Source organism: Oreochromis niloticus, linkage group LG3, assembly GCF_001858045.2.
Source record: "Oreochromis niloticus isolate F11D_XX linkage group LG3, O_niloticus_UMD_NMBU, whole genome shotgun sequence".
Classification (NCBI taxonomy): Eukaryota; Metazoa; Chordata; class Actinopteri; order Cichliformes; family Cichlidae; genus Oreochromis; species Oreochromis niloticus.
The window spans coordinates 32,847,346-32,874,321 of NC_031967.2; the positions used below are offsets into that span (position 1 = coordinate 32,847,346).

Genomic DNA, 26,976 nt, shown 5'->3' on the forward strand with positions numbered 1-26,976 from the left:
AGAATGCACGCTTAATGTGCTTCCTCACTGGCTTCATTTTTCTGACCCAGAAGCTGTGCCCATGTGTTTTACTGTCTGTGGTTGCAAAGCGGCTTGCAGATGCACAGCAAATTCAATACTGAATAAGATTTGTCAGTCGGATGAGCAAAGTCATCTCATATAGGAACTGTGGTAGAGCGGGTTCTTTCAGCTGGAAGATTGGTGGGTTGAGCCCTGGTTTGAGCCCCTGCTCCTGCATGTTGAAGCGTCATTGGGCAAGATACCGAACCCTAAGTTGCCTCCGATGTGGCTGTCAGTCCACGAGTGCCCGTGAATGTCAGATAAGATGCCTGAGCATAACTTTTTTTGTATGAATGTGTGTGGCATCGGTTGAATGAGGTTTTTTTTCTTAATTAGTCTTTTTATAAATAAACACATCTTCTTACATATTGTTCAATGAAATCCCTGATACGTGACACTTACATAAACAAATCCTGCAGCTTCTGAACTATAAGACATGCTCCATGTCACAATGGGGTTTTTTTCCCAGGGAGCTGATTTATTGACTTTCCTTTATGATATAACTAGGCAGGGTATTAGGGAAACCTGGTTTCTCCAGGATAAGTTCACCTGGGAAAATTGACCACTGATTTCTTTGTTACATTAACAGGCAGAAAGTTTTGTAATTATTTTTTTACAAGCATGTGTAGCCCACTGTTCCTGCCTGGTTGCCCTAATGGTCTACAGCACAGCACGCAGTGTATTTAATTATGTTACCATAAACATCTTGACGCTGCTTAAAACCAATTTAAAAAAATACAGAAAACAGTAACAAACTGCTGCTTCAGTTGCTTAGAGGAAACTTTACAGCAGGTATCTCTAACTTTTGCAGCCGTCGTGTGCTGGTGTGACTTTTGTGAATGCTAAACCGGCATTAAAATGCTCTAAAACTCAAGATTTAGTGAGAAACTTTGTCTGGAGCTTTCAGCTGTGTCCCATGACCAGCTAATCATTTTAACAAAGACCCTCAAAACTTGAACCCAGAAATTTTAATCCAACCTTTTCCAAAGCGCTGATCAACAGTCATTGACTGTCCCATTAAAATCATTTAAAAAGGGACACTTGAACTCTCTTTAATGGCACAACTGTATTTGGATGTGTAATAATGATTCCTGCTGTTACTTGGATGCCTGAATTAAACATGCTTTTATCACCATCTTAACATTTGGAAACCTTTTGCTCGGCAAATCATCAAACTAATAACTCTAATCATCAAAACTTCCTGACACTTCCTGCTTCTAAATCTTTGGACACTATAAATCTTTTTTTTCCCAACAACAGCAAACCTGGATTCATGATTTAAGAAAAAGTCCTGACTCCTTCCGCTCGTCTGCTTTCCTCATTGACTACCCTGCCCGTTTTTCCACCTGTCCTTTTATCTCTCCATCTTTCCAGCAGCCTATTCCCTTCAGTTATTCATCCTCTGTTTATTTTTGCAACAGTCTCCCTATTTAGCTCATTCACTGACTGCCACTCAATCGGCGTTCCCCTCTGTGCATGAATAAGCACGAGCGTTTGAGTCGGAGCATCTCCAGCTATCCAGCAGAGAGGCTAAAGCTGTGACTCAGCCGTGGAGTGGAGCTAAATACGACTTCCTGTCTGACTGTCATGCATTCACCCACTTCCTGCTGGTGTGGGTCCCTCTGTAACGCTGACACCATAGTGACAATTTTGCATCCTCCAGTCTTGGCCAGCTAACTTTCCTACTTGAATATTCAGAGCAGTTCCCACTTTCACGATCAGCCTCATCTCTCACCAAGCTGTTATTAGCAGGCTGTAAGCCTTCGTGTTGCTTCTGTGGGCATCAATAACAGACTCTGTTTAAACTATCAGCCTTCCACCAGTCACAAATCCTAATGTCTCCTCAGTATAAGCCTTGTTTAACTGCTCAGCTGCCTGCATGCAGTGCGTCTTAAGGACACAGAGGTTAGAATAGCTTTGGGCAAGAGAGAGAAACGTGACAATCGCAAAATACCGCGTAACCTTACAGTATATTACAAGTTTCTTACAATTCTCATGACATAAAATAACATATAAGAGTGTTTTCAGTTTAAAAGTAGGACAACGTTAGGATCTAAGCAGAGTGGTGGAGGCACAAATGCACCAGACTGTTGCCTTAACAACACACATCGCTCAGACTTTATCTTTTGGACTTAAAACTTTTAAGGAATCAACATTAACATTCCAGCTAATGCCATAATGGTTTCTGGAGTGATAAGTGACCATATATTTATAAAGAAGGGTGGATTCCTAAGTTGCCTAAATGCTAGCAAGCTTGGCTAGCAATCTGCATGTATAACCTGCATGAGTGAAACGTGCACAAAAACACCAGCCAATCACTGCTAGCGAACAGGCTAATGGAATACTAGGTGAGGACTGGCAGAATAGCTATGACCCTAATTTTAAGCTAACAAATTTCAAATGGATGGACTTGAAATTGATTTTTTTCAATCATTACTTGTGAAGTTGTTATGAAGGAAGAAATTATCCATAGAGAGAAAAACAGTCCCGTCACTGTAAAATTGACTGCTAAACCCCATTCACACACACCTAGAAACCAGTCAGTATACTGTGAACAGCTGTAGTCGCAAGTGTGAAAAGTGCAAGTGCGAAACTTGTTGCAAAGAGGTATTCGGGTGCTTCACTATAAATTTTTTACCAATTGCTTTTATCACTAGCAGGTTGCCACCATCAGCAGAAGTTTGCATGCGTCCCAGATTGTAGTGAAAGCATGAAAAGTACAACACAAACTAAAAAAACAAACTTGCATGTGTAGCCCACTGTTCCTGCCTAGCTGCCCTAATGGTCTACAGCACACAGTGTATTAACATCTTGACGCTGCTTAAAAACTATTTAAAAATAAAGAAAACAGTAACAAACTGCTGCTTCAGTTGCTTAGAGGAAACATTACAACTCCTAATGTGACTTTTTTGACAGGGAATGCTAAACCAGCATTAAAATGCTCTAAAACTCGAGGTTTAGTGAGCAACTTTGTCTGGAGCTTTCAGCTGTGTCCCATGACCAGCTAATCATTTTAACAAAGACGCTCAAAACTTGAACCCAGAGATTTAAATCCAACCTTCTCCAAAGCGCTGATCAACAGGCTGTCCCATTAAAACAAAAGACACTTAAAATCAAACAAAAGACACAAAAGACTGCTTTAAAATCAAAGCTGCGCCTTTGAAACTAGGTGGTTGTGGTGATAAGGGACAACTTTAACTTTAAGGAGAAATATTCTCCACCTCTTGTTTGCATTCCAGCACAACTCGGCGAGTAAATGGCGAGTGTCTGTAGGCAAGTCGGCCTCTTCCAGGCAAAGTGCAGGTGACAGCAGAAATCTGCTAGGACAAAACAATCACAAGGAGATTTTCGGTGCAGCACTTTCTTTATGAATGATTTTTCCCAGAAACAGCCAGCAACTTCCAGCCACTCGCCAACCAGTCGAGCATAAAGCGGTTAGCGAGTGCCAAACAGTTATCGACTCGACTCCATGTCTGTGAAACCAAGTCCTTAATTCAACATCCGAAGTTGTTACTTTAGGGTTTAGGAGGAGAACGCTTTGTGGTATAGCACAGCGTTTTGCAACGTTAAACAGCACTTCACCACAGTTCAGTGCTACATATTTAACTTTATGACATCAATATGAGCAATCTTACAGCTTGAACAAACAACCTGTAGGGGTGTGTTGGGTGGAGAGGACCATTTCTCCTTAAATCACAATCCCATCTTTGCATTGAAGCTTCACGTTTGGCTCTGTAAACAGTAACCCATAAAAGATGAATTATCACAATGAAGACTTCTAAAGCTCTAGCAGAACCACTGAAGCTGAAGTAGTGCCATATGTTTATACTAGAAAAAAACTGTAAAATTAAGCGTTTCAGAAATTCATAATTTCCTCTTATCAACATCAGCACCTTCCCCCTCAGTTTATAAGTGTTACACAGCATCCAGCCCTCGACGGTGTTGGAATAAATAAATAATAACTTTAAGCTCCTGTGTTGTTCAGCTACTGCTGACCCTGACTTATCATCTGTCTTCTTGTTTGCACTGAATGCCATCAAGAGATGCATCTAAATTGCAGCTCACTAAATGGATTCGTCTTGTGACGAAGGGTACAGCGTGGAGCCGACAGGATTTGCAGAAGTTTTTCAAAAGTCCCACCCCCTGTCAGATTCCTTGTAGATGGAGGCGCTCCAGGTAAGCCAAGAGGATTAGACCGTCTGCAGCTCAGCAGCAGGAATGCCTGTCTCTCGCTCTCTGTCTCTCTCCACTAAAGCGCTCAGACTTTCTGCATTCTTCATTCAGAAGTGCATTCAGAAAACATCTGATTCGGGGTCTGGGACTGTTTTGCTCTTTTTATAGGAAACAGCAGCACTTGCACTAAACTCCTCGCTTATGTTCAAGCCTCATTAGCTGTTATTTTTGTAGGATTATTGACCAGATTTACAAAATAAACAACTGCTAAATTATTTGAATTGTGAGGTTAAAAAAATTGTTACTTTGAGGAGATAAAAATTGAAGAGTCCATCTTCAGATAAGCTGTCTGTGTCATTGTCCACAAATTAACTGTGGAACAATGGTGAACATTCCCAGGAGTGGCCATCCTACCAAAAAAAGCACTGTAGGCCTCATTTGCCTCAGGACTCAACAATAACTCAAATGTGACAGGTTACATGGGAAAACCACTGCTGACCAAAAAGAACAGGAAGGCTTGTCTCACATTTGCTAAAAAAACATCTCTATGATCCCTAAAACCTTTGGGAAAATATTCTGTGGACAGAAGTCGAAGTCCCATTACACGTGGCATAAAACTAACACTCAAAACATCATCATATAATGGTAAACATGGTGGTAGTGTGATAATCAGGGGCTGCTTTGATGCTTCAGAAGCTGCATAATTCATGGAAATGTGAATTATGCTCTCTACCAGAAACTCCTGAAGGAGAATGACCGACCATCAGTATATGCCCCGATCCTAAACACACCAGCTCTATTCCCTTAAAACTGTATTTTGCTAACCATCCCTTTATATATACATATATATACATATATATATGTATTTGAAGTATGTTAATATCACTTGAGCCATCCATTTTCCGCTGCTTATCCAATCACAGTGGCTGCTAGAGCCTAACCCAGCTGACAAGAAATAGGAAACACCTTGGACAGACCTTTGTACCCCTAATATAATATAATATAAATAAAAAATGTTACCAAATAAAATGTCAATCAAACCTTGTATAAAAAGATCTAAACATACATGCTCACTTTTCTTTTGTTCAACCTCAAATCAATTAAAATTAATTCTGTGAGTGAATGTGAAACAGTGAATGGAGATGCCTGAAAATGCAAAATTACACCAGCGACGTCTTTTTCACTGTCTGATCACATTTAGCTCAGAAATCGATATCCGTGGACGTCTGGCGTTTGGTAGGGCTGCTCAGAGACACACAAATGTCTCGCCTTTCTGCAATTCAAAAAACCTCCAAATCACCGAGGGCTCCCGAATATGTGATTACATTAAAATTTTACCGATGAACTCTGTCGAGAAAAACTAAGCACAGACCGATGACGTCTGCCTGCTGCTTGTCTCTCAGCCTCTGTTGCATTCACATCTTTCACAGGCTAAAGTGCTTCAGTCATTCATGAAAATTGCTGGAGCGAGATGTGAGGGAGAGGAAGGAAAGTGGGAGGTGGGAGCTGCGACCACAAAAAAAAAAAAGAAGAAGCTCTCTCACTACCCTCCATTCATTATTCTTCCATTGTGTATCTCTCTGTATGCATTTTCTGTCCTCTGTCATCCTCTTCAATTCTCCACCTTTCCCTCCATCTTTTTGTCACTGCTGCTTGTAATTCTTCTTTTTTGGGGGGGACTAGGGAGGAGGAAGAGTGGTGAGTTACCATGGCAACAGCAAGCTGGCTGAGAGCTACCTGTTCTCTATCATAGGAGGAGGAGGGGGGAAAAAAGCAAGAGATGGAGTGTAAAAGAGACAGAGGGATGGTGACAAGTTGGATAAGTCTGACGACATCTTATTTTTTTCTCATTTTATCCAAATCTGATAACAAGACCAAAACAAATCAGTGAGAAACCCTGAGAACAGCTGTTTTACATGCATCCAAATGCCCTTTTTGTCTTATTCTGTTGTGCAGTTGAGCTTCATTTGCGTCTAAAACAAATAACTGGGCCGCACCTTTGCACAGGGTGACACCGTAATTCATTACCGCTAATGAGAGCACAGCAGTTTATGTGGCTCAACCCGAAATACTCTGCAAAAAATAGTACCCAAAAAGCATGCTATCTACCCCTGTTGGGGCACTGCTTGCTAAACCTGATCCTATTCATTTAATAAAACCACAGACAGGCTTGATGGAAGGAAAAGAAGGAAAACAGAAGGAGAAACGTCAGTCTTATACTCAAAGTTCTCTGCTCTTCCTCTCGGTGTGAAGGAAGTGAATACCCACCAAGTACAACGCCACAGGCATGCATCATTATACCTGACCTTCTCCTCCTCTACACAGTGGGTGAGGTGGGTGAGGAGAAACGGAGAAAGAGATATTTAACTATAGATGGATATGCGCAAGAAGGAGGGGAGAGGCATCCAGTGACGAAGCAGTTGCTATGCCAAAAAACCAGGAGGACCACACATGCATGCAAAGGCACATACACACACACAAACGTAGGCAAAGTAAACAAGGAGGAGGCTGAGTGGAAGCAGGAGTGTCAGAACGATGTTGCTGAGGGTGACCACAGCATACTAACAGCTCTGACAGCACACTCACACACACGCACAGGCAATGCACACAAGCAGAGCTGACTGCCAGAGATGGGCGAGGGCGATAGAGAACGTGATCATAGGAAGAAAATGTCCTCGATGTCAAGTCTTGTTTCTGCAGCGTTTTCTCCCTCAAAGCTACAGGGTCAAATAGGAATCTGTCCACATCGTGCAGCGTAACCTGAGTTGTGGCTTCTGGCATCAACATGCGAGCTGATGCTGAAGCTTTCCCACTGTTTTTAATAACACTCTGCATCTGTTCTCTTCTCAAATCGCTCCCGATTATTTCCTCATGACTTCGAGAGAATTTAATAAGGGGGTGGGGGTGAAACGTCTTCACCCGGTGATCTTATGCCACGGATGCTCTCGGCGTGTGTCCGCTTCACCTGAAGACTACGCCTGAAAATGTTTCCTTAAACCTGTGTTATGAAATGGCTTCGTCTATGCCAATCTCATGAGTCAAGAAATCAAGTTTAATGTGTGGACTGGATGTGGTGCAAATACATTTCCAAAAGGTGACTGATGCTTCCCATGATGATTGTAGGAACACAACAAGCTTTTAACTCTGAATTCTCGAAAGAGCAAGCTCTGCATGAAGCACACACATGGTGCTGTGCAAAACTCTCAAACCTCTCCTGATTTCTTCAAAATCTTTTGTTCCCAAGCAGCCAGATTGTCAAGATCCTGGGTCACTGAGTTTTTAGACTTTACAGTTTGGTTTTATTTTTAACATCTTCCAGTGATTCTTAGTTCGTCTTGTAATTTGCCTTGAGTTTTCCTTTTCCTTAGTTCCCGCTAATATTTTGGGTATATTGTTCTTTATGTATTATCTCAGTTAGTTCATTCATGTCTGTGTTTTCATGTTTAGTCATCTCATTTCACTTTCTGTCTTATTTTGGCCATTATTTGTCCTCTGTCCCTGATGTTTTACTTCCCCTCGTCTTGTTTCCTTGATTGTCTGCACCTGTGTTGTTCCCCGCAGCTGTGATCACGTCCTTGTGTAGCCCTGTGTGTATAAGTGGCTTCAGTTTTCCCTTTTTCTTTGTTGGTGCGTTATTTAGTTCTATTTCTCATCAGTTTGTTTTCCTGTTTTTTTACTGTATGGTTTCCCTGGACTCCCAGGGTTGTCATTGTCACCTGTTGGACTCTTTTGGATTGTAGCACATGACTGGTCTGTATTTGGGGTCCACTGCCACACTGTCCAACATCACAAAGACTGTCTTGTAATTTTTTTTAAAGTGGTCCTGAACAATAGTTCTCCAGGACTAAAATGATCTATAGCAGATAAACAGTATCTGGAAGTTTTGTCCTTAAGAAATGGGAAAAAGATCCAGCAAAGACCTGACACTGGAGCTGGGAGATTTATCTGGTCCTTCAGCTGATCCATCTGCTGTTCACTGGACCCTCATCAGAAATGGTCTCAGTGGAAGGGGGACTGTCAAGAAACCATTTTTAAGGAAGGGAAACATGGTGAAAAGACTGAGGTATGAAAATTACACAAGAACTGGACTTGTGTAGTTTCATTGACAACAAATCTTATGGAGTGATGCAATCCATATTTAAAACTTTTACTTCCAATTATCGTCTATATGCATGGAGCAGGTCAGGAGAGAGGTGCAACAGCGAGAGTCTGCAGCTATGTATAAAACACGGTGGAGGCTCTGTCATGGTTGCATTTCAGCCAGTCGTGTTGCAGAGGTTGTCAAAACTAACTGAATTATAAATGCTGTCATGGACTGGCCTCCCCTGCATTTTTACATAGTTTGGCCATGTGCAAAGGAGCAACAGTAGGTATACTGGACAAAGCATGTTGAGCATGTTGAGATGAGGGATAGGGTGAGATGGAGGAATATGATCCACTGTGGCAACCCGTAGAGGCAGCAGCTGAAAAAGGATAAACAAGACACTATGAGGACTGTCAAAGACGTCCATGCACCATGTGGAAGAGGTATCTGCCAAATTTGTTGAGCAGGATTAATATTAGCAGTTTTTCAGCCTGGAACTTAGTTCTTCTTTGGAGGAAGACAAGATCGTGTTGCTTCTCCAGCACGCACTTAATGCACAACCGCAAAGAAGCTAAAGCCAAATTGGACTGATGTGACCTCCAAAGGAATGAAAATTCAGATTTACCGCATGTTTCCCTGAGTCTGATTTCCCATGACTCTCACTTTTACAGCTGTCACACTCTCCTTCGAGAACAGCACAGGTGACAGTGAAGGCGCTCACAAAGTCAGGACTATAACGCCAACAGTGTTGTTGTTTTACTGCTCACAGAAACCGTTGTTATTTGGAGATAAAATCATTTCAATTCTCAACATGACAGGAGCCAAATGAAAGCTGCCAAATGATGATTCATTTCCAATAGAATCTCATATTCAGGTTTAATCTATTTAATTTTGAATTATTTTTCGGTGAAATTTCATATTGAAGCCATAAATTCTAATAAATGCAAAAAATGCTCAAAGGCACCTGGCTGCACCAACCAACAAGCATCTTGGAATGTCTCCCATCAGCCCAGATAATTAACCTCAGTCTAACCCCTCTACTCAATAAGCACCTGACATCTTCAACAAGGCTCCAACTAATGGCATTTTCCATTATTATATGATTATTTGACTAACAGGTATGCTTAGGGGTGTCTATCTCTTCCATCTATGGCTCAAAGTTGAGTTTTTGAGTTGGCTAAATGACAACCAGAACCCCAAAGAGGCTCAATGCTCACATTTGAGAAGTTGATACCAAAGTACGTTTGCCATTTATTTATTTTTTTTATGAATGACCCAAACTCTGCTGATTGCGAATCACGAATCACTTGAGCGCTACTTTAAAATGAGCACAACTTGAGCTGTTGACCATCTCACAGCTGGACTGGAAACATTACCACTAATTCACAGGCTGGATGCCAATCGTCTCTGTGTTTACATGTACTCATTAAAACACAGCAAGCTCTTTTTACTTTGATGGCTCGGGATCACTCTGGTCCAGCCAATGAAACATTCATGTGTTCCCCCAGAGGTACTGTAGCTGTGGCAGTCCAAAAACTTCTAAGAAAGATCAAGGAAGCATTACACTTTCTATGCTGACTTTGTCCACAGTTTTCATGCAGCACTACCTCTGTAATGCTGTCGCCATGAAAACATCCTGGAGGCTCAGCTGACTCAGATGCATGTGTCAGAGTAATGACTTTCAATCAGTTGCATACACTCACCTTTCCTTTCAGTTCACTACAAGAAAAAGACTTCAGAAATACTCCCATTGCCTTAAAAGTGCACCTTCACATTGCAGTTTCAACAAAATCCTTAATTTGTAAATTCATTTGGTCATTTAAGACTGCATCAAATATACTGACGGCATTGGCAATAGTTACCACGCCTGATCTTAGACTGTTTGGGGTATTTCGTTTTTGTACCTGTGACGTCGAGTGGTAAGAAGTGTGCCGGTGTGCGTCTTCCCAGGTGCCAGCGAGGTTTTTCGGCGACTGGCGGTCCGATAGTGGCCGACGTAGCAGTACTGCTGCTACTGTTGTTACTGCTCCAGCCTAGAGGGGGCCGGTCTGAGCTGCAGGGGGATGGAGACGGGGATGGAGATAGGTCGGTAATAGACCTCAGACCAAACACAGAGGAGGTGGTTTCATCATCGTAGAGCTGCTTTGACGCTGGCTGCAAGAAGAAGCAGAAAGGGAAAACCGCTATGTCATCAAATAGTGATGCACAGTTTGATATACTGAAGTCGAGAATGGTTGAAAGGGTCTGATTTCCCCAGGAAGATATATATAACCTTTTAGAAAGTGCTGTCGAAAGTATTTTTACGTCTTGATTTCTTAGTTTTTTACATATTTGTCACTTAAAAAGCCTTTTTACCCACTCTCTTTCTTTTTTTTGAATCATGAACTTCTTTACATGTTGTTCTGGGTTCATTTGTGACCTCCTGGATGAGTCGTCCATGTTTTTTTGAAGTAATTTTGGCCGAATAATCACTTATTTTTAGTTGGGTTATGGTTGTTTAGCATTAAAACATACTATATAGGTGTTATACCTTGGTTATTTGGATGGATATGTGCAGATGAAAGATCAGTATTTGATCAAAATTCTTCTGCCAGCTGGAAAGAAAGCGATTGCAAGAACTGGTGTTCTATTATTTAGCTTCATGTTCAAACTAAATAATAAAAAAGCTTTTTAAAAAATAAAACATCCCACATAACATGGAAAAAAACAAAGAAATCAGAAAGGGGGCAAATACTCTTTTTTAGTACTGTAAATATAAATATGGATCCAGCCTATTTATTTACTTACCTATTTATTAACCACTTGTTACTGGTTCTCATAATCACCTTTATGGGCTGTATCTCCTGTGGAATTATTGGCCGAAAAAAATCTTATATTACATGCAGTACCAGTCAAAATGCTGGACATGTTCAAATTACATCACACTACCTTTGAACATTTAGTCGGTATAAGCTGATGTAATGAAATAGATAAATGCAACTGTGAGTAGATGACACATCATTTGGCAATAAGCTTATATCAGTCAACAAAGCCAATATGTTCAGGCACTATATTTGTGCATACTTCATAAATGACTGTTAGCTTTAACTACTGGACATGTCAATGTAAAAGTGAAATCGATATGTATTCATTAGGATGTGTGAAATTAAAGTCTCATTAACTTGTTTTTGATCTGTTTGGTCAAGCACCCTGACAACATGTTACTAGGCAGGTAGTGTAAAGTTGACCTGTTCATTACAGGATGAACTTTGTATGAGTCCCAGCTCAAAATAATCCTTATTTGTCATGAGCTGTGGCTGGATGTAGCTCTTCAAATCATCCACTGTTTTAGGCCAACTTTATTCTGATTGGTTGCCTCGAATTAATGGAGGCTTGAATATATGGCTAAATAATGGTTACCCATTTTCATACAAATTGAATGTTTGGAGGCTAAAGGCTTTACTTTTTAATAAAAAAACAGAAATGTGAGTGTTTCTCATGTAGAAAAAAAATCATAGTTTCGGCACTCAGTGAGATTATTTGAAAAATGTTTCAGGCTGCCTGCAGATTAAAAGAAAATCTAACACGCTGCTTAAAATCCAAATAATTTTAGTCGGTTTATTTAGTGAAATCCAAAATATTGTCTTCCCCTTCAGTCATGGTAATGCATCCTGAGCTCCAATGGTTCAAATCTAATTTTCTCACAAGATCTCCATTTCTCTCATATTGTACTATACTTTCCAACTCTTTAAAAGTTATTGTTCCCATTTTCTGCCCAAGCTGTTTTGAAAATTAGCCATTAAAGCCCTTTTCCCCTTTAAACTGCTGTTACTGGCTCAAACACACAAGAAAAACAAAATAACCTCAGAATTCAATTTGCAGTAAAAATCAATAGAACCAAAATCCTGTAGGAGTCCAGACAGCCGGCGGAGGTCATCTACTCATCAACCTCCTCCAAAATTAAATGTTTTGTCCCCTTTAAGCAACTTCAATGCCTGTAAGAGGAAGGATCAGTAGGGTAGATAAGCAGTCAGCAGGGTTACAAAACAGAGAGCAAGAGAGGGAAAATGCTGTCTCATTTTCACCTGTCTCATAAAACTGAGAGAACTAATGCAGAGGAAAGACAGAAGTGAATCTGAAGTGAGTTAGAAACATAAAAAAGAAAAAATTAGATTTGACGTGATTAGCTGACAGGGACGGAAACTGACGGAGCAGCAGAGACACCGTTCGTTCTGTCCCTGACGGCAACAGGAAGGTGCAATCCCAGCTGTGACGGAACGGGCATCTGTCAACTGTCTGCCATTAGATCTACAGTATCAGGCATCTCTGCCCTTAAGCAAGGCAATGAAACTGTCGAGGCTGCTGCAATGCAGGAAACACTCCAGTCTATCCTCCGCCTCGTGAGAGACGTGAAGCTATCTCGTGGGAATCTGCCATTCTCTAATTGAAATTAGCCCAAACAGAGAGAAAGGCATTAAGTTAAGAGAGCTCTTTAGCAGCTCGCTGAAGGAATATTGCGTCAGTTGGTGTGCAGGAAATGTGCAGCCATCTTGCAGTAAAATCACTGTGGGAGTTCAATGAGCTGGGGAAATAGACTGAGAAGTACTAATGGAAAAGGGAAAGAGTGAAAAGAGAGAGGCTCTATCTATAGCTGTAGCCTGTTTGACAAGTTCTGATCATAGATTATCATTGAGACACCCTGAAGCACTTTAACATCTATGTTTGCATCCTCTTTCTCGCCTTCAAAAATCAGTCAGTAAGTCCTCAATGTGCAGGCGCCGGCTGACAAGAAAGCACTTACGTCACATGCTATTTTGATTTCTTATCGAGCGCTAATGATACTTCCATCTGGAAGACACTAAATGGTTTGGCATTTGTTTGTAGAAACCTGCTGAGAGTGTGAAAAGGACGATGACTAATCCGAAGAAATCTGAATGAGGGGGCGGGATATACCGTGCAACAGTTCTTGGATAATTCGACTTCATGGGAAAAAAATAAAGGGATGTTGACAACAGCAGTGAGGCATTTTGTCACAACACAACTTTTAGCTGTAAAACCGTTTGATATGCCGAAGCAGTAATTTGTTGGAATAGTGCATTGTGTCGCCGATTTGCTGAATTAAGCTGTCCAACGGCCAATGAGAATACATGCTCATTCCGAACTTCAAGTTACGATCATTAATAGAAAAGAATGGAGTCTTTATTATCAGTCCTCATTGAGCGGAGCGAATCTGCATCAGCGATCAGTCAAGTACAAACAACGCGGAGAAGTTCAAATAATACAGAGGCAATACACATACGAGCACAGGCATGTAAATGTGAACAGAGACACAGCAATTAGAAGACGCCAAATGCAGAGTTTCCATTTGGCATGTCACACTATAACAAAAAGAGAAATTAAAGACTTTTAGGAGCCTTAATGCCCCTAATGGCTAAAAAATAAAAACGGGAGGGGAACCTATGTCCAACTAGGAAAAACTAGTAGTTGTTCAGGGACTGCATTGAATTTTTTTGATGTCAGTGATTGATTGCAAGTAGTTGCGACAGCGACTGTCGGCCTGTGTCGACCCTGATTCCGATAAGTCACAACCTTGGAAAGAGTTTCATCCCATCCAAAGGTGACGGTACAACCAATCATTTGCCAGAAAGTTAGGAGACCTGTTGTAAACTACTGTATACAACAGGTAGAAATATCAGCTAGCAAGTTGCATCAATGACTTGTGTGGACAGTCAGGACAACTGTGTAGATCGATAAGAGAAATTTGGTCAATGTCTCAAATTTTGTTGCAATTTAGGGCAAATCTATTCTATAAGTACGTCTTGCTGATACTGTGTCTTCTCTACAGCACAGCTTCTGCATGTAGCTCAGTGCGGGACTGACCTATTGCTTCTTTAAAGTAGCCAAAACTAATAACATTAATCACTTTATTACGTTACCATGTATCTTCTATCTAAGGTCCACAGACTGTATAAAAGATGAATGTAGCTACTGTGAACTATTAGTTTTTGAGGTCCTGCAATGAAGCAGTTGTTATCTTCCTGTTTGAGAGTTGAGGGGTCGGGATCATTTTCCCATAAGTCTCTAAAGAACCAGGAGTTTTTTTACAACCACAGGTATCGCACGTGCCGGTGACAGAGAAGAAGACTGCATTGGCTTCCCATTTCACATGTAGAAGCTACAATCGTCATTTATACTGCCTGTGCTTGGGTCATTATGGATCTTACTCAGAAAGGAACTGCCTAAATGTGACACTCCCTGAGGGCAGCAGCCTCCCTCAGCAGAAGAGGATGACAAAAAGCCCCAAAGTCTGATCAAGCATGCACAGATGTGCTGTCTGATGAATGGAGGCTCTATCCTGCAACCCAAAGGACATAAAGACTCCACTGCCAAAGTACTGGTGCAGGCTCAGAACACCACCAGAGGTCCCACGTCCATACCCCAGCAGCTAGCTGTTTTGGCAGCATGAAGCAAAACCTACACACACTTATGTAGGTGGTTTTAACATTGTGGCTAATCTGTGTATCTCAGATCTTGCACCACAAAGCTAACTCTCAGAACAACAACAAAAACTCCTGCATAAAAAAAGACAACCCCAGAAAGAAAAAAAACAATAAACCAAATGAAAAGCTGTTGCTAGAAAAACGCTCACCATTTTCATATTTTGAAAAAGTCTTGAGGATTACAATTTTATTTATAGCCGCACTCTCAAGGTCGATAAATCAAATTAAAATGATGATTCCAGTGAGCATGAAATGGCAAGATACACCAGATTTAATCAAAGGAATGGGCTTTTGTGGAATATTGTATCGAGGAAGATCGGAAAATAACGAAATGGAGAAAAGAGACAGATTTATACTGCCTATAATTTTATTGTAAAGGGGGAAAAGCCTTTAAAATGAGACAGGTAACATAAAATGAATATCAAGCACTGATTGGAAACAATAGAGAAATAATAAAGAGTGGAAACAGGACCACAAAAGGGCAGATGGAGCGGGGAGGAATAGGTTAGCGGGAGTTTAGCGGGAATGTGAAGTCTGGTGTCTTGCTGTTCTGAGAGAAAAATGAAGAAGATAAGTGAAGTGGACACAGAGTGTGTGTGTGTGTGTGTGTGTGTGTGTGTGTGTGTGTGTGTGTGCATTTAGCAGTAGCAGGATGAAGTCAGGTTTCACAGGTTTAAGAGGTGGAAAAAGAGCGAGTTTAAAATAGGAAAGGTGGAGATTATTTGGTGCTTTTGCTTGTTAAAGATGTGCAGCTTCAAGTAGCTGCATATAAAATCTGAGCTTGGGTGTTTGTTCAGCAGAGAGGTGACATTTTGGTGTGACGGAGCCTCCTGATCAAATAAGATGGGTGTAAACATGAGCCTGCGTGCGTGCGTCTGTGTGTGTTTACCAGAAAGATGAAGTCGGGCCTCTTGTTGTTGAGGGAGATGGGCGATCGGCTGAGGGAGGTGGACGTGTCGTCGGAGCTCTGTGAGGACGGATGCCGGAAAGTCTGACCGGTCAGCTTGGTGTCGTACAACTGCTCCTCAAACTCTGCAAACACAAGAAGGGCAAAAATAACAAAAAGATATAAATGCATGAGTAAACTTGCTTTCTGCTGCATGCATGCAACCTAACTAAATCTTATCTGCATGGTTGAAAGTGGAGATCAGGGACGGCTGCTGCTTTGCATCAACCTGCAATCTCCCTCCTGTGACTCCTGGTACAACTTGTGCCTTAAAGGACTCCTTCAGTTTGTATTTAATCCTCCCAAGGGCTCCATCCCTTCCTCTTCTTTCATTTATTCCTTCTCCAAAACTCTCTTTCTTTGTGTTACACGCACTCTCTCGCACTCTACCTCCAAATATCAGACTGATTCTCCCTCTCCGGCAGCTCCCTCAGGCCATTGTAAACAGATTCCTAACCCCCACCTCCCCCCTTTTTCTCTTGGTGCACACACACACAGACACGCTCCCCCTTTCAGCCATTCCTTTACCCCAAAACACACTCCCCATGCTCCACACAGCTCTCTAACACACACACAGACACACACCCCCACAGACACTGAGCAGCTTTAGAGAAACAGCAGTGTCAGTGAGGTGAAAAAAGCTTGGAGTTCAACTTCCTGGAACAATATGGATTCCTTCCTGGTGATGTATGGTTGCCTAGCAATATAAGGAAGCAGATGACAACAAGCTAGAAAGAATAAAAGGTGAAATATTTGTCTCAAGAATGAATGCTGTTTATAAGATCAATAAATTAAAGTTTTAAATTGGGAAAAACAAAGTTGTTTTCAGGATTTCAGGCTCTTTATGAAAGATGTTAAGCCTCAGTTACAAAGATTGAAAGACCGTTCATCCATCTCTGCTCACGAGGAAAAGTGTGGTTGATGACTTCTCTAAAATGTGAAAAAATGCAATTCCAACTGGAAACAGAACAGTCGCCTTTAAAATGATAGCTGTGCATTACCAGCATATTTTAACTTTCGCACTATGGTGAATGATCACTTCTTCCAGTTTACGCTGTGCATTTCGCACTTTTACTACACAACTATTTTGCAGTCTTTTACAGGAAACTCTGCTAGTGATCAAAACAATCGCTAGAAGGTTTTGGGTGCAGCACTCTATATTTGCGATCAGTTTCACCTAGCAGTTGCCATCAACTGCGAGCAACCACTTCACAACTGGTCGTGGAATACACACTTTTCCCCAGAGGCCTATGGTGGCCAGATCGCCGACCAGTCTCTACACCTGTGCGACCACATTTAGACATTTGGCGAGGTAGCTGGGTGAGCGAGATGAATTGATAAACCGATCCAGATCTGCACTTTATATGGACAAACTCAGATCAGTTGTAAGTGGCATTATTGTAAAGTGAAGTGTTTAGGAACCACAGCTGAGGTGCATAGTGTGTAAAAGTCACCAACGCTCTCCAAACTCAATAGCTGCAGAGCTCCTCTGCCATTAACATCTGCACAAAATCTGCACCAGGAGCTTGATGGCATCGATTTCCATGGCCAAGTAGCTCCTGTAGGCGCAACGTGTAGGAAGATCGGTCTACTCGTTTGTGCTGAGTAATAACAAAAATGAAGCACAAACTTTTTGTATATTTTGTACCATTCAATATAAATTAGTCAGTAAAATGTACAGTAATCAAAGAACAAAAAAAGCTATGATGGGCTGAACTATTATTTGTTTCAGCCTATAAATGTTCATTTCTACTGTAAAGTTGGACATTTTTTCTTCTAAGAAGCATAAATTATGTCTTGGCTCAACTCCTAAAGTCTAAACTTTCATCCGTCAGCTCAGTGTCTTGAATTTGAAGGCTCACAACTTTTGGTTTCCGTTCCGCTCTCATCAGCACTTCCAATTGCAAAAGGCAGCTGTTTCCCAGCACCGAACAACAGACAAATTAGCATCCAATTAGCAAAGTATTTAACAAGACTAATACCACTGTATAAGAAAATGGAAGGAATTAAGCTTTTTAAATTATCATTGTTTGTGTGGAATACCCTGACTGTCCTCAGGCTGCTTATCTTACCTCCATTTAAATAGTCTTCCATATGGTAAAGTAGTAGACCTTGCAGGGTGATGGGATCTGTTTTTATGACTTTCTAATGGCTGCTGCACAACTTTCATGCCTGGTAAACTCGTTTAAACACGCGAGCAGTTCACCGTAAAGTTTGGCAGGTGTCAGATTTAAGTGAGCGCCGCAACGTGGGAGTGTTTTGGAGTCGGGAATATAGAGTTGTGAATAGAAATTAATATACAGCAGCACAACCACAAAACACAAGAAAGATAATGATGTGTTTTTGTGCGAGGGTAGGCAGTCCACCCACAGATTTAGCGCAGTTTTTTAATGGCATTTGGGATCATTGATGTTGACATCTTCCTTCTGCTGGAATAAAAAGTGCCAGCAGCAGAAAACTGTGTATGATCTCACTCATTCTAAGTGCAATTATGGCTCTAAACTTCAGAGGAAACAGGACACACACACACACACCAAACATTTATAACCTTCAGCGTGGATTAAGATGATGCAGTAATGTATGTCAGCTGTCATTTTAAGCTCAGATAAAGGAGTACTTTGAAAGTTACTCTGATGAGTTTGAAGGGCTTTATAAACTCAAGGATAGTAGATATTATTTCAACTGAAGTGAAACCGTCACAATGAAAAACTGGAGAAACAAGGCTTCTATGAGATCAGGCTCATGAGTGTGACACTGAACACATTTTCCAACATATGCTGTCAATTATTCTCTTTTAACGCACGCGGGAAATATTTCAAAAGGGAAGCAATTGGGAAAAATGAGAGACTGGAGAACTAAGAAGGGAGAAAAGAGAACAGGAAAACGCTCAGGAAGGATAAAAGCTGCTTAGGTGGCTGAGAAGCTGGAGAGTTTAAGATGTTTTGAGGTTGCAAATTCTTTTCTGTTTAAGTAAAGTTTGAAAAAACACGGGATCCGATTAAACAACCTGCCTTCTCTCCGCCCAAGGCTAGCATTCCTGCCCAGACTGACCAACTTAATCTGGTTGATATTAATGCTCCTATGTGGTCTGTCTCATTAATCCCAATAAGCATCATGCGCACACTTGCTAACTCAAAAGCAATTAGAGAAACATTACTACTACATGACTCCTATTAACTTTTGTGCTGCTGTTGCAAAACTGTCCCATTTTTTTAAACAGGTGCACTTAAATGTCCCTGTCTCTGCTAAATATGTTTTTCTAATCTAACGCTCTCATTTTTAGCATTATAGTGTTTACTGAGACAATAATAAACACAGGAAACAACAATAAACACAGAAACTGACTATCACTGTCAGCACTCGTGATCCCACTGGTGATGTCGCTGCACAGGCGGGAATATCCCAGACTCCCACCATTGCATACTGTTTTAATGTGAAAACTACCACTAACTAAATAAAAAGAACAAAAACTGAAGTTTCAACCACAGGCTTGAATATCAGGAAAGAAGAGTGAGATTTGCTGCTTCTTAATCCAACTTGTTAAATTGCAGTTATGTATTGGTGCTATTGCCCGCTGCATCCTGCAGTTAGAGACTTGTTAAAGAGGGACGTCTGAAAAAATGTCACACACAGTTTGTTACCTTTGCCAAAGATCTTGTAGCTGCTGTGATGGACCGATAGAGAGGAACAGACAAAACCTGACTTTTACTCATTGCATCATTCACAGAACCTGCAGATCAGGACACTCTAATAAAAAAAAATAATGAGCCAAGTCATTTTCACACTTCGAACTTTTTCATTTTTTTTTATCGACTCCTGGTGATCCTATAAATGGGACAGGATTCCTCTACAGAGGTGCAGATGATGCTCCACAGGAAAGCAGACAAAGTCATCAAAGCAGATTCTTAAGAATCTGCTGTAGTGGAATATGTATTCATTCTTTCTCTAAACTGAAAGCATTTTGAAATTATTTCACATTATTATATTGAAATGTAAGGGAGCCTCCTGCTCTCAGATGCACGCATCCCAGCAACGGTGAAACTCGTCACATAGAGATGATTTATTAGAACCTCTTGACAGCAAATAGGGGGGATTGTAACATTCATAATATAAATATAAGAACTTTTTGTTTGACATAAATGCTAATGATGACTTGATAAATTGTCCTGTTCACTGTATTTGCTAATTCCTCTGAAAGCTATTAGACGTTTCACTTTGTAAGTGCTTGCTTTTGCAGTTTGTTTTCATATAGAGGCCTATTACACACCCGGCGCTCATGATAGAAAACTGTCGATTTTGCAGTGTTAAAAATAATTGATTCAAAATCGCCCGGCTGCTGCATGCAAAAACAGCAGGATCAGCTGGTTAGTAAACAGCGAGCAGAAGCCAAAACTTATCCAGCTGCAGTGGCCCAACGAAGTGAGGTGTCAGCAAGAGTCCGAAGATACAGAGTGATAAAGCAGAGTAAAAGGGAGAGGAGGAAGAGCTGGAGGGAAGGAGAAACAGATAACAGAAGAAGAAAAGGATACGAGATAAGATGGGCAAGGAAGCAGGGAAAAGAAGCAGAGGTAACTTTTTAAGAGATAGAACAAAAAAAGAAAAAAAGGGGAAAGTGAAGGTGAAAAGAACCGAGAAGAGAAAGTATAGACATGAGAGAATAAAATAAGAAAGCATCGAGAAGGAGGACAATGCAGGAAGCAGCAAATAGTTCAGGAAGAACTATATGTCAAACAACAGAGGAGGAGAAGCAGTGAAAATGCAGAAAAAGATGTAGGTGGAGGCAGAAAAGGAAGGTAAAAGGTGTGCAGTCGAGACAGTGGAAGGAGACGTGATCGAGAAATGCCACAGTGCTGAAAATCAGAGACCAAAAAAGACGAAGTAGGTGGAGAAAAAGAACAGAGTGGAAGAAGAGGAGGAAGGGAATTCACACCAATGAAGTCCAATCTGTCAAAACTAACAGCCTTAACAGGGAGGGAGAAAGATGCTGGCAGAGTTGAGCCAGTACCGAAGGGTGGGAGATTGAAAGATAAATATAGGATCCAGCATGCTTCTGATTCATCTAACATCCAAATCCATTTAGGTTTAACTTGTTCCTGCAGAATAAATAGACAGTATGGCTTCCTGCCCTTTAAACTTAGTGTAATTTATATGCTCACTGGGCACTTTGTTATGTGCATCTGTTCAACTGCTCGTTAATGCAAACATATAATGAGCTAATCACATGTCAGAAACTTGATGCATTTGGACATGTAGACAAACTGAGCATCAGAATGGAGAACTAAGGTGATTTCAGTGACTTTGAGTGTGGCATGGAGACAGGCTGGTCTGAATATTTCAAAAACTGATGTTCTACTGGGATTTTTCTGTAGTTTCAGAGAATTTAAAGAGAGTTTGGAGAGAGAATGGAAATAACAACTTGATATACAGAAGAGCGTCTCTGAATCTGATGGGCTACAGCAGCAGAAGGCCACACCAGGTGCCTTTCTTGTCAGCTAAGAAGAGGAAACTGAAGCTACAACACACACAAGCTCCCCAAAAACTGTACAAAAGACGGCCCAGTCTAATGAGTTTCAATTTCTGCTGCAACTTTCAGATGGCAGGGTCAGAATTTGTGACAAGCAACTTGAAAACATGGATCCATCCTGCCTTGTTTCAGATTTTCAGGGCGTTGGTGGTTTAATGGTGTGGAGGATAACTACTCACACTTTGGGCCCCTTAGTATCAACAGTGCATCATTTAAAACTCACAGCCTACCTAAGTATTGCTGCTGACCATGCCTATCGTTTATGACTACAGCGTACCCATCTTCCAATTGTTTCCAGTATGTTTTAGTTTTACTTTGGTCTTTGCTTTATTTTCCAAACTTAGAGGTTTGTTTCCAACCAATCTGCCCAACCGGCTCCAGTTTCTGGCCATTGTGGAGATCTTATGACAATATCCTAAAAATCTCTGAAAGTTAACTTGGTAAATCACAGATTAAATGAGTGAAATCCTAGTATTTTATCTCAGCGTTATTTATTAGCACTAATTAGCAGGTATCAATGGGTAGGATGTACTTATATATTTTGTAGCTTCCAAACAAAGCTCGCTGACATTAGCAGATAACAGTTTACTCTTCACCAAACAGACTGGTTCCAAAAAACCCAAAACACTAGCATCATGCCATACACTCTATTTGCATGCAAAAGATACATCAAAGAAATATGATCACAAAGATAAAATAAAAATAAACTAAACTTTGCAGTAAAAATAAAATTACACTTCTTTGACTATCACCAAGACTTTACATGCAGAAAAAGATCAATGATCTTTCAACAATATTCTCCCAAGCAGCATTGCAACTTTTACTCACTTTAAGGCTGACACTTTCTCTACCACTTTCCACTGTACATTTTAAATGACCTCACTAGTAGCAACATAGAAATCAAGTAAACATTAAGAGTTTGAAAACTGACCGAGAGAGGTCAAATCCAAAAGGCAGAAGCACTAAAACAGAAGAGGAGGGAAGGTAAACAGCTGCTGTATATCCATGCTTCAGCTAGCAGCCGGGCTCCGCTGCACCGACTGCAGCTCGGATACATGACTGCAGGGAACTGTGGTGGGAAAACGAGGGAGGGGGAGGAGGGATGCTATTGGCGTTTGGGGTGTAAAGGTATGCCGGTCACTCCCACTCTTGCATACACACACACAGAGTGGTTAAGAGCGGCTTACCCCACCCCCTTCCTCTGTCCAGACAAGCAGGCCATGCACTCATGCATCACTAACTTGTACATTGTGTGTGTTTGCATGTGTGTGTGTGTGTGAGAGAGAGAGAATCTTTCAGGCAGGTGCCTGTAAGCATCTTCTACGAGCGTACAAATGAATCCTCCTCTTGTATGTGTTAACCTGGGGATTATTCGCACAAATCACCGTTTAAGCTTTATTGATCATATTAAAACGCCTACATGCACAAATCTGCATCTTTGCGTACAGTGCACCCATTCACAGATAAACCCAACCATCCTCGACAATATGCACCCTGGTCGTGTCAAATTTGGGTCACCCTTTCTTCTCCCCTCTAGGAAGATGAAGGGGTGGTGGGGCGGGGGACAGAAATGAACAATATGCCTCTTTGAGCGTAGCCCGAGTACATGTTTGTCTGTGTACACAGACAAATATGCGTACGTGTGTGTGTGTGTGTGTGTGCATGCGCGTGTGTGCATATGTGGTTGCATGTATTCATGTCATGTCTCTGTCCTTGTGATTTAGCGTGGAGAACTGATCAGTCCATTACAGAGAAAGGTCTGCTGCCTGGACAATGAAAGAGGACGGCGGTGACCTAGAAGGACACACTTGGCGGTTAGCGGCCTGGTTTATTTTGATCATGAGAAACCGCAACTAGGGTCCTGATCCAATTATCAGGCCCCTCTTTATCCAGGGACACATTTTGGCTTCATTTCCTGTCACGTATGTTTATATAAGTGAAATATTTAGGGATGAGTGTCCAGCATGAAGGCAACTTCTCACTGGTAAAATGCTCCTGTCTTGAAATTGTTGGTTAGGTCGGTCTTTCATTACCTTCAGTTTAGGACAACATTACAAGTGTATTAAACAAACCATCTACCCTGTCTGAGAAGTTTAATAGGTGGCCGAGGCTGTGCAATCCACTCTTGGATCTACTCTTTTCCACTGAGCTCTCCAAGCTCGGGGAACTGCAGATATCTCTCAGGAACCACTAAACGCTATGTCTTGATGTCGCCTCCTAATTACGTTAGATAAGAGGGTGACACAAAGCAATTTTATCCGTCCTTTTATCCACTCTTGATTTATTTTTCCGTTCTTATCTGTTACAAACGTGCAACAATACTTGCAGCCAATGAGAAAACCTGCATGTTAACGTGTAGTGCAAGAAGGCTGATTCACATTTGCTGTTATCTTTCAATGTGTTTTTCTTTTTTAGGCCTCCTCTTTCTGTGTTCCCCCATCTCTATCTGTCCAAGTTAATTTTCTAAATTAATTTTAAGGACACTGCAGATTTTTGTTGTAATTTTTAAAAAGACATTTTTATAACAGATGACTGAGCTGTTAAGGCTCCTCTTTCTTCTTCTTCTCGTTTTTTGTAACTGAAATTCAGGAAAGAGAAAAGACTTCCGAACTGATTGAGTCTATATATAAACTCACACTGCTGTTAAAAACTATGTTAGAAGAATACTATTGCAATAGCACGATGAACCGTTATAGCCTTTATATGCATTATTCTTGTCTTAATAATATACTGAGCTTACAGTGAATGTTACTGCCAAGCAGACCAATCACAGTTGTGTTGGTCTGGATTGCTGTAGTAGTTATTTTTCAGGAAAGGTGCGCAGTATAAATCAAGCTTTACAGAAAGGCCTTAACTGTTTGGAGTTTCACAACTGTTCATTTAGTCCCAGTCTTTTCTTCCTCTGAAGCAGTGATTTAAAATGTTAAGTTCATTAACATAAGTGTAATTGGCAACAGTTATTACTGATGTAGACTGTGAAGACACCACTTGCACTGATTAGCTGATGTTCAGGAGTTGTCTGGAACAAATTCTCCTCATTATTAGCCTCTATGGAAATTAGGTTTGCCCACTCTGGGTTGGGAAGGAGTTGCTGCCCCAAGTGGAGGGGTATCTATGTCATGAGTAAGGGAAGGAAAGAGCAAGAGTAGGTGGGTAGTGACCGAAAGAATGAGACTGTGAATGTAAGTTTCCTGGAAAGGGGCTCAGAGTAGAGCTGAGGCTCTTGAGGCGTTTCGAGCGAGACAAACAGGTAAAACTACTGGGATGCATTGATGTCCCACCAGAACAGTGAGAGGGGGTGATTGGGGAGATAAAAGTGTGGGTGTCTCTGTTTAGACTACTGTGCACATCAGTATCCCAAAATGGATGGATGGAAAGTAAAACAACTTTTTTTGAATGCTACTTCGAAACAAACACCCTGTTACCCTGCTGCCTTACCACAATAGTAAATCCTACGTTACAATCTGATATAAGCTGCTTGTTTAGAATTGATCTCTGGTCTAAAGGTTCCTAAATCCAGCGAGTCTGTCTGCAAAATTCATGCCAGAAGCTTGAATCAGCAAAGCCCAAGGATAGTGTGTCTGTTTAATGCATGCTAGTAACTTGGAGAGAAGCCCTAAAGAATGGCAGGCCAGACTGCATAGAGTACACCTGAGCTTAAACTGCTCAGCAGCTGCAAAGTCTAGCCAAACTGACAACCTTGAGATTCAGCCCAGTTATCAGTATAATATAGATTAAAATCAACTTCTCCAAGCGTGCAGAGAATAAGCATCCATATTTACAGCACTCTGGGAAATTAGCTGTTCCACGCCATATTATATTCTTCTCTGGCCAAAGGGCAGCTGTGTGCTAAGTGCTTTCTTCAAGGACACTCTGACCCTCTCACAGCAATTATCAGGATTCGGAGGCCTCTAGAAATGTAAAACTTTTCAGTCACAAGTCTGTTTCTCTTACTTCCGACCTGCTGCCGCATAGGCCCGGTGTTTGATCACAGACAGGTTTATTTACGGTTTGGGCAGGTTGGCTTAAATACAAATGCCACCAAATCGAAGCATTTAAGCGTGTCACGCTTCAGCCTGTATTTGGAAAAATTCTCTGAGAAGCCTTGAGGAAAGAAACAAGATGGGTGAGTTTGTCTTGCCTGATTCACAGCGATGTCACTCCAAAGAAACGCTTTGTGGAAAGAGGATTGAAAAAGACAAAAAAAAAAGTGGACCAAAATGACTCTTTTACTGAAGAGGAAGGCAATACTTTGTGGTTCAGAAGCAAACAGAGCACCCGATTATAAAGGTCACTCAGTAATAAAAGTTCAAACAATCTATAAATCCCCTAAAAACTGTTCTTTTCACTGTCAAAGGTACAGCTGCGGGCTGGATTTCACAAGAACTCGTTTGAGCTCTCCATTCAAGAGCCAATTCTGGACTAAATGCTAAATGCCCGCTTTAATCTCATGGTACATTAACAAAGCATTTGCATTATAGCACAAAAAGCATTTACGTTGACACGTACAGTATGTAAAATTAACTGGGACTCAGAGTCTCTGTCAATTTGAACAAAATGAAGCCTAGCAAGTTGGTTTAGTTCATAATCTTCCCTAGGCTATAACAAGTAGTTCAAACTTTATTGGACTTGGTGTCACATTTTCAAAATAGGGAATGTCACATCTGAAATGATTCTGCCAGTGAGCTCATTAAAATAAGAAAAGCTGCAGTGTTTCTCCTCCATCAGGACTCGATCGATGCTGCACCTGCCCAGTAATGTGTATTGACCGGAGTGAAACCTTATCAGCTCGTGTAGATCACAGCTAGCATTGACCAGGGCCTTCTCTGACACAGTTAAAGGGCATCTGCGACATTTTACAGTCAGGTTAGCATGGACAAAAAAACTTTATCTACTTTTTTGAATCCCAGCCTGCATTCACTCTGACAGAAAGAGGCTAAGATGACATTTTGAAGTTCAGTTTTGTTGTTTCACGTCACTTAGTATTGTCCCTATTGTCGGGATCTGGAGGCCTCTACAGAGTTCAAGCTTTTCAGGGAAAGGTTGTAACAGTGGCACTTTAAGCACAAAGCTGAAGAGATATGGTAAGAAAGAAATGTGTGTTTGCTGATTTGCAGAAAAAGGTTAAAAAAAAGGCACTAAAAAATAAAATTATTAAGTGAACAATAAAGAGTCTTTTTACGGCCTTGAGTTTGAAATAATAGTCGCAAAAAAAGAGCAGAAAGTTATGTTGCAATGCTACCATCACCAGAGGTGCTTTTAAAAACCTGAATAGAAGGATATTTTGGGAGAACTTCCAAAAAAAGACTTTTTTTCATTCTTTTTAGAAAGTGTGCTTCCAGTGTTTGTGTCCACAGTTTGTGGATGGTTTTATCCTGTCTTAATAAGACAGAGGTTTATAATGAGCAGGCTTTAGTGTGGAAGAAATTGCTCGGCGAAGGCTTGATCATAAAGCCATCCAACACTTTTGGGATGAGCTGAACAACCAGTAGGGCCACATTCACTAAAAACCTTGGTGGTCGATTCAGATTTACTGTTTAGGGGCGATTTGCACCAAAAGGACAGACACCCAGTCTTCATCTAACTGACTTGGCATTCTATGTCCACCCTTGTAGTTACAGCCGTTGCACCATCCAAGCGTAAACTGTCGTCTCATGTGACTTGGACTTTATATACACCCACAGACAGTATCAAAAGATGAACATAGCTA

The 26,976-nt window shown here is 41.1% G+C and overlaps 1 protein-coding gene across 6 annotated transcripts in view; it reads right to left on the reverse strand.

Moving 5' to 3' along the window:
• nhsl2 (NHS-like 2) overlaps nucleotides 1–26,976 on the reverse strand; it is a 186,762-nt gene that overhangs the window by 18,923 nt on the left and 140,863 nt on the right. For all 6 annotated transcript variants that reach the window (XM_019353190.2, XM_005462585.4, XM_025905849.1 and 3 more), the window contains 2 exons: nucleotides 15,686–15,828; nucleotides 10,222–10,471 (listed from right to left, as the gene is read on the reverse strand). In XM_019353190.2, coding sequence (XP_019208735.1) covers nucleotides 10,222–10,471; nucleotides 15,686–15,828 — 393 coding nt within the window. The remainder of the gene's footprint in view (nucleotides 1–10,221; nucleotides 10,472–15,685; nucleotides 15,829–26,976) is intronic.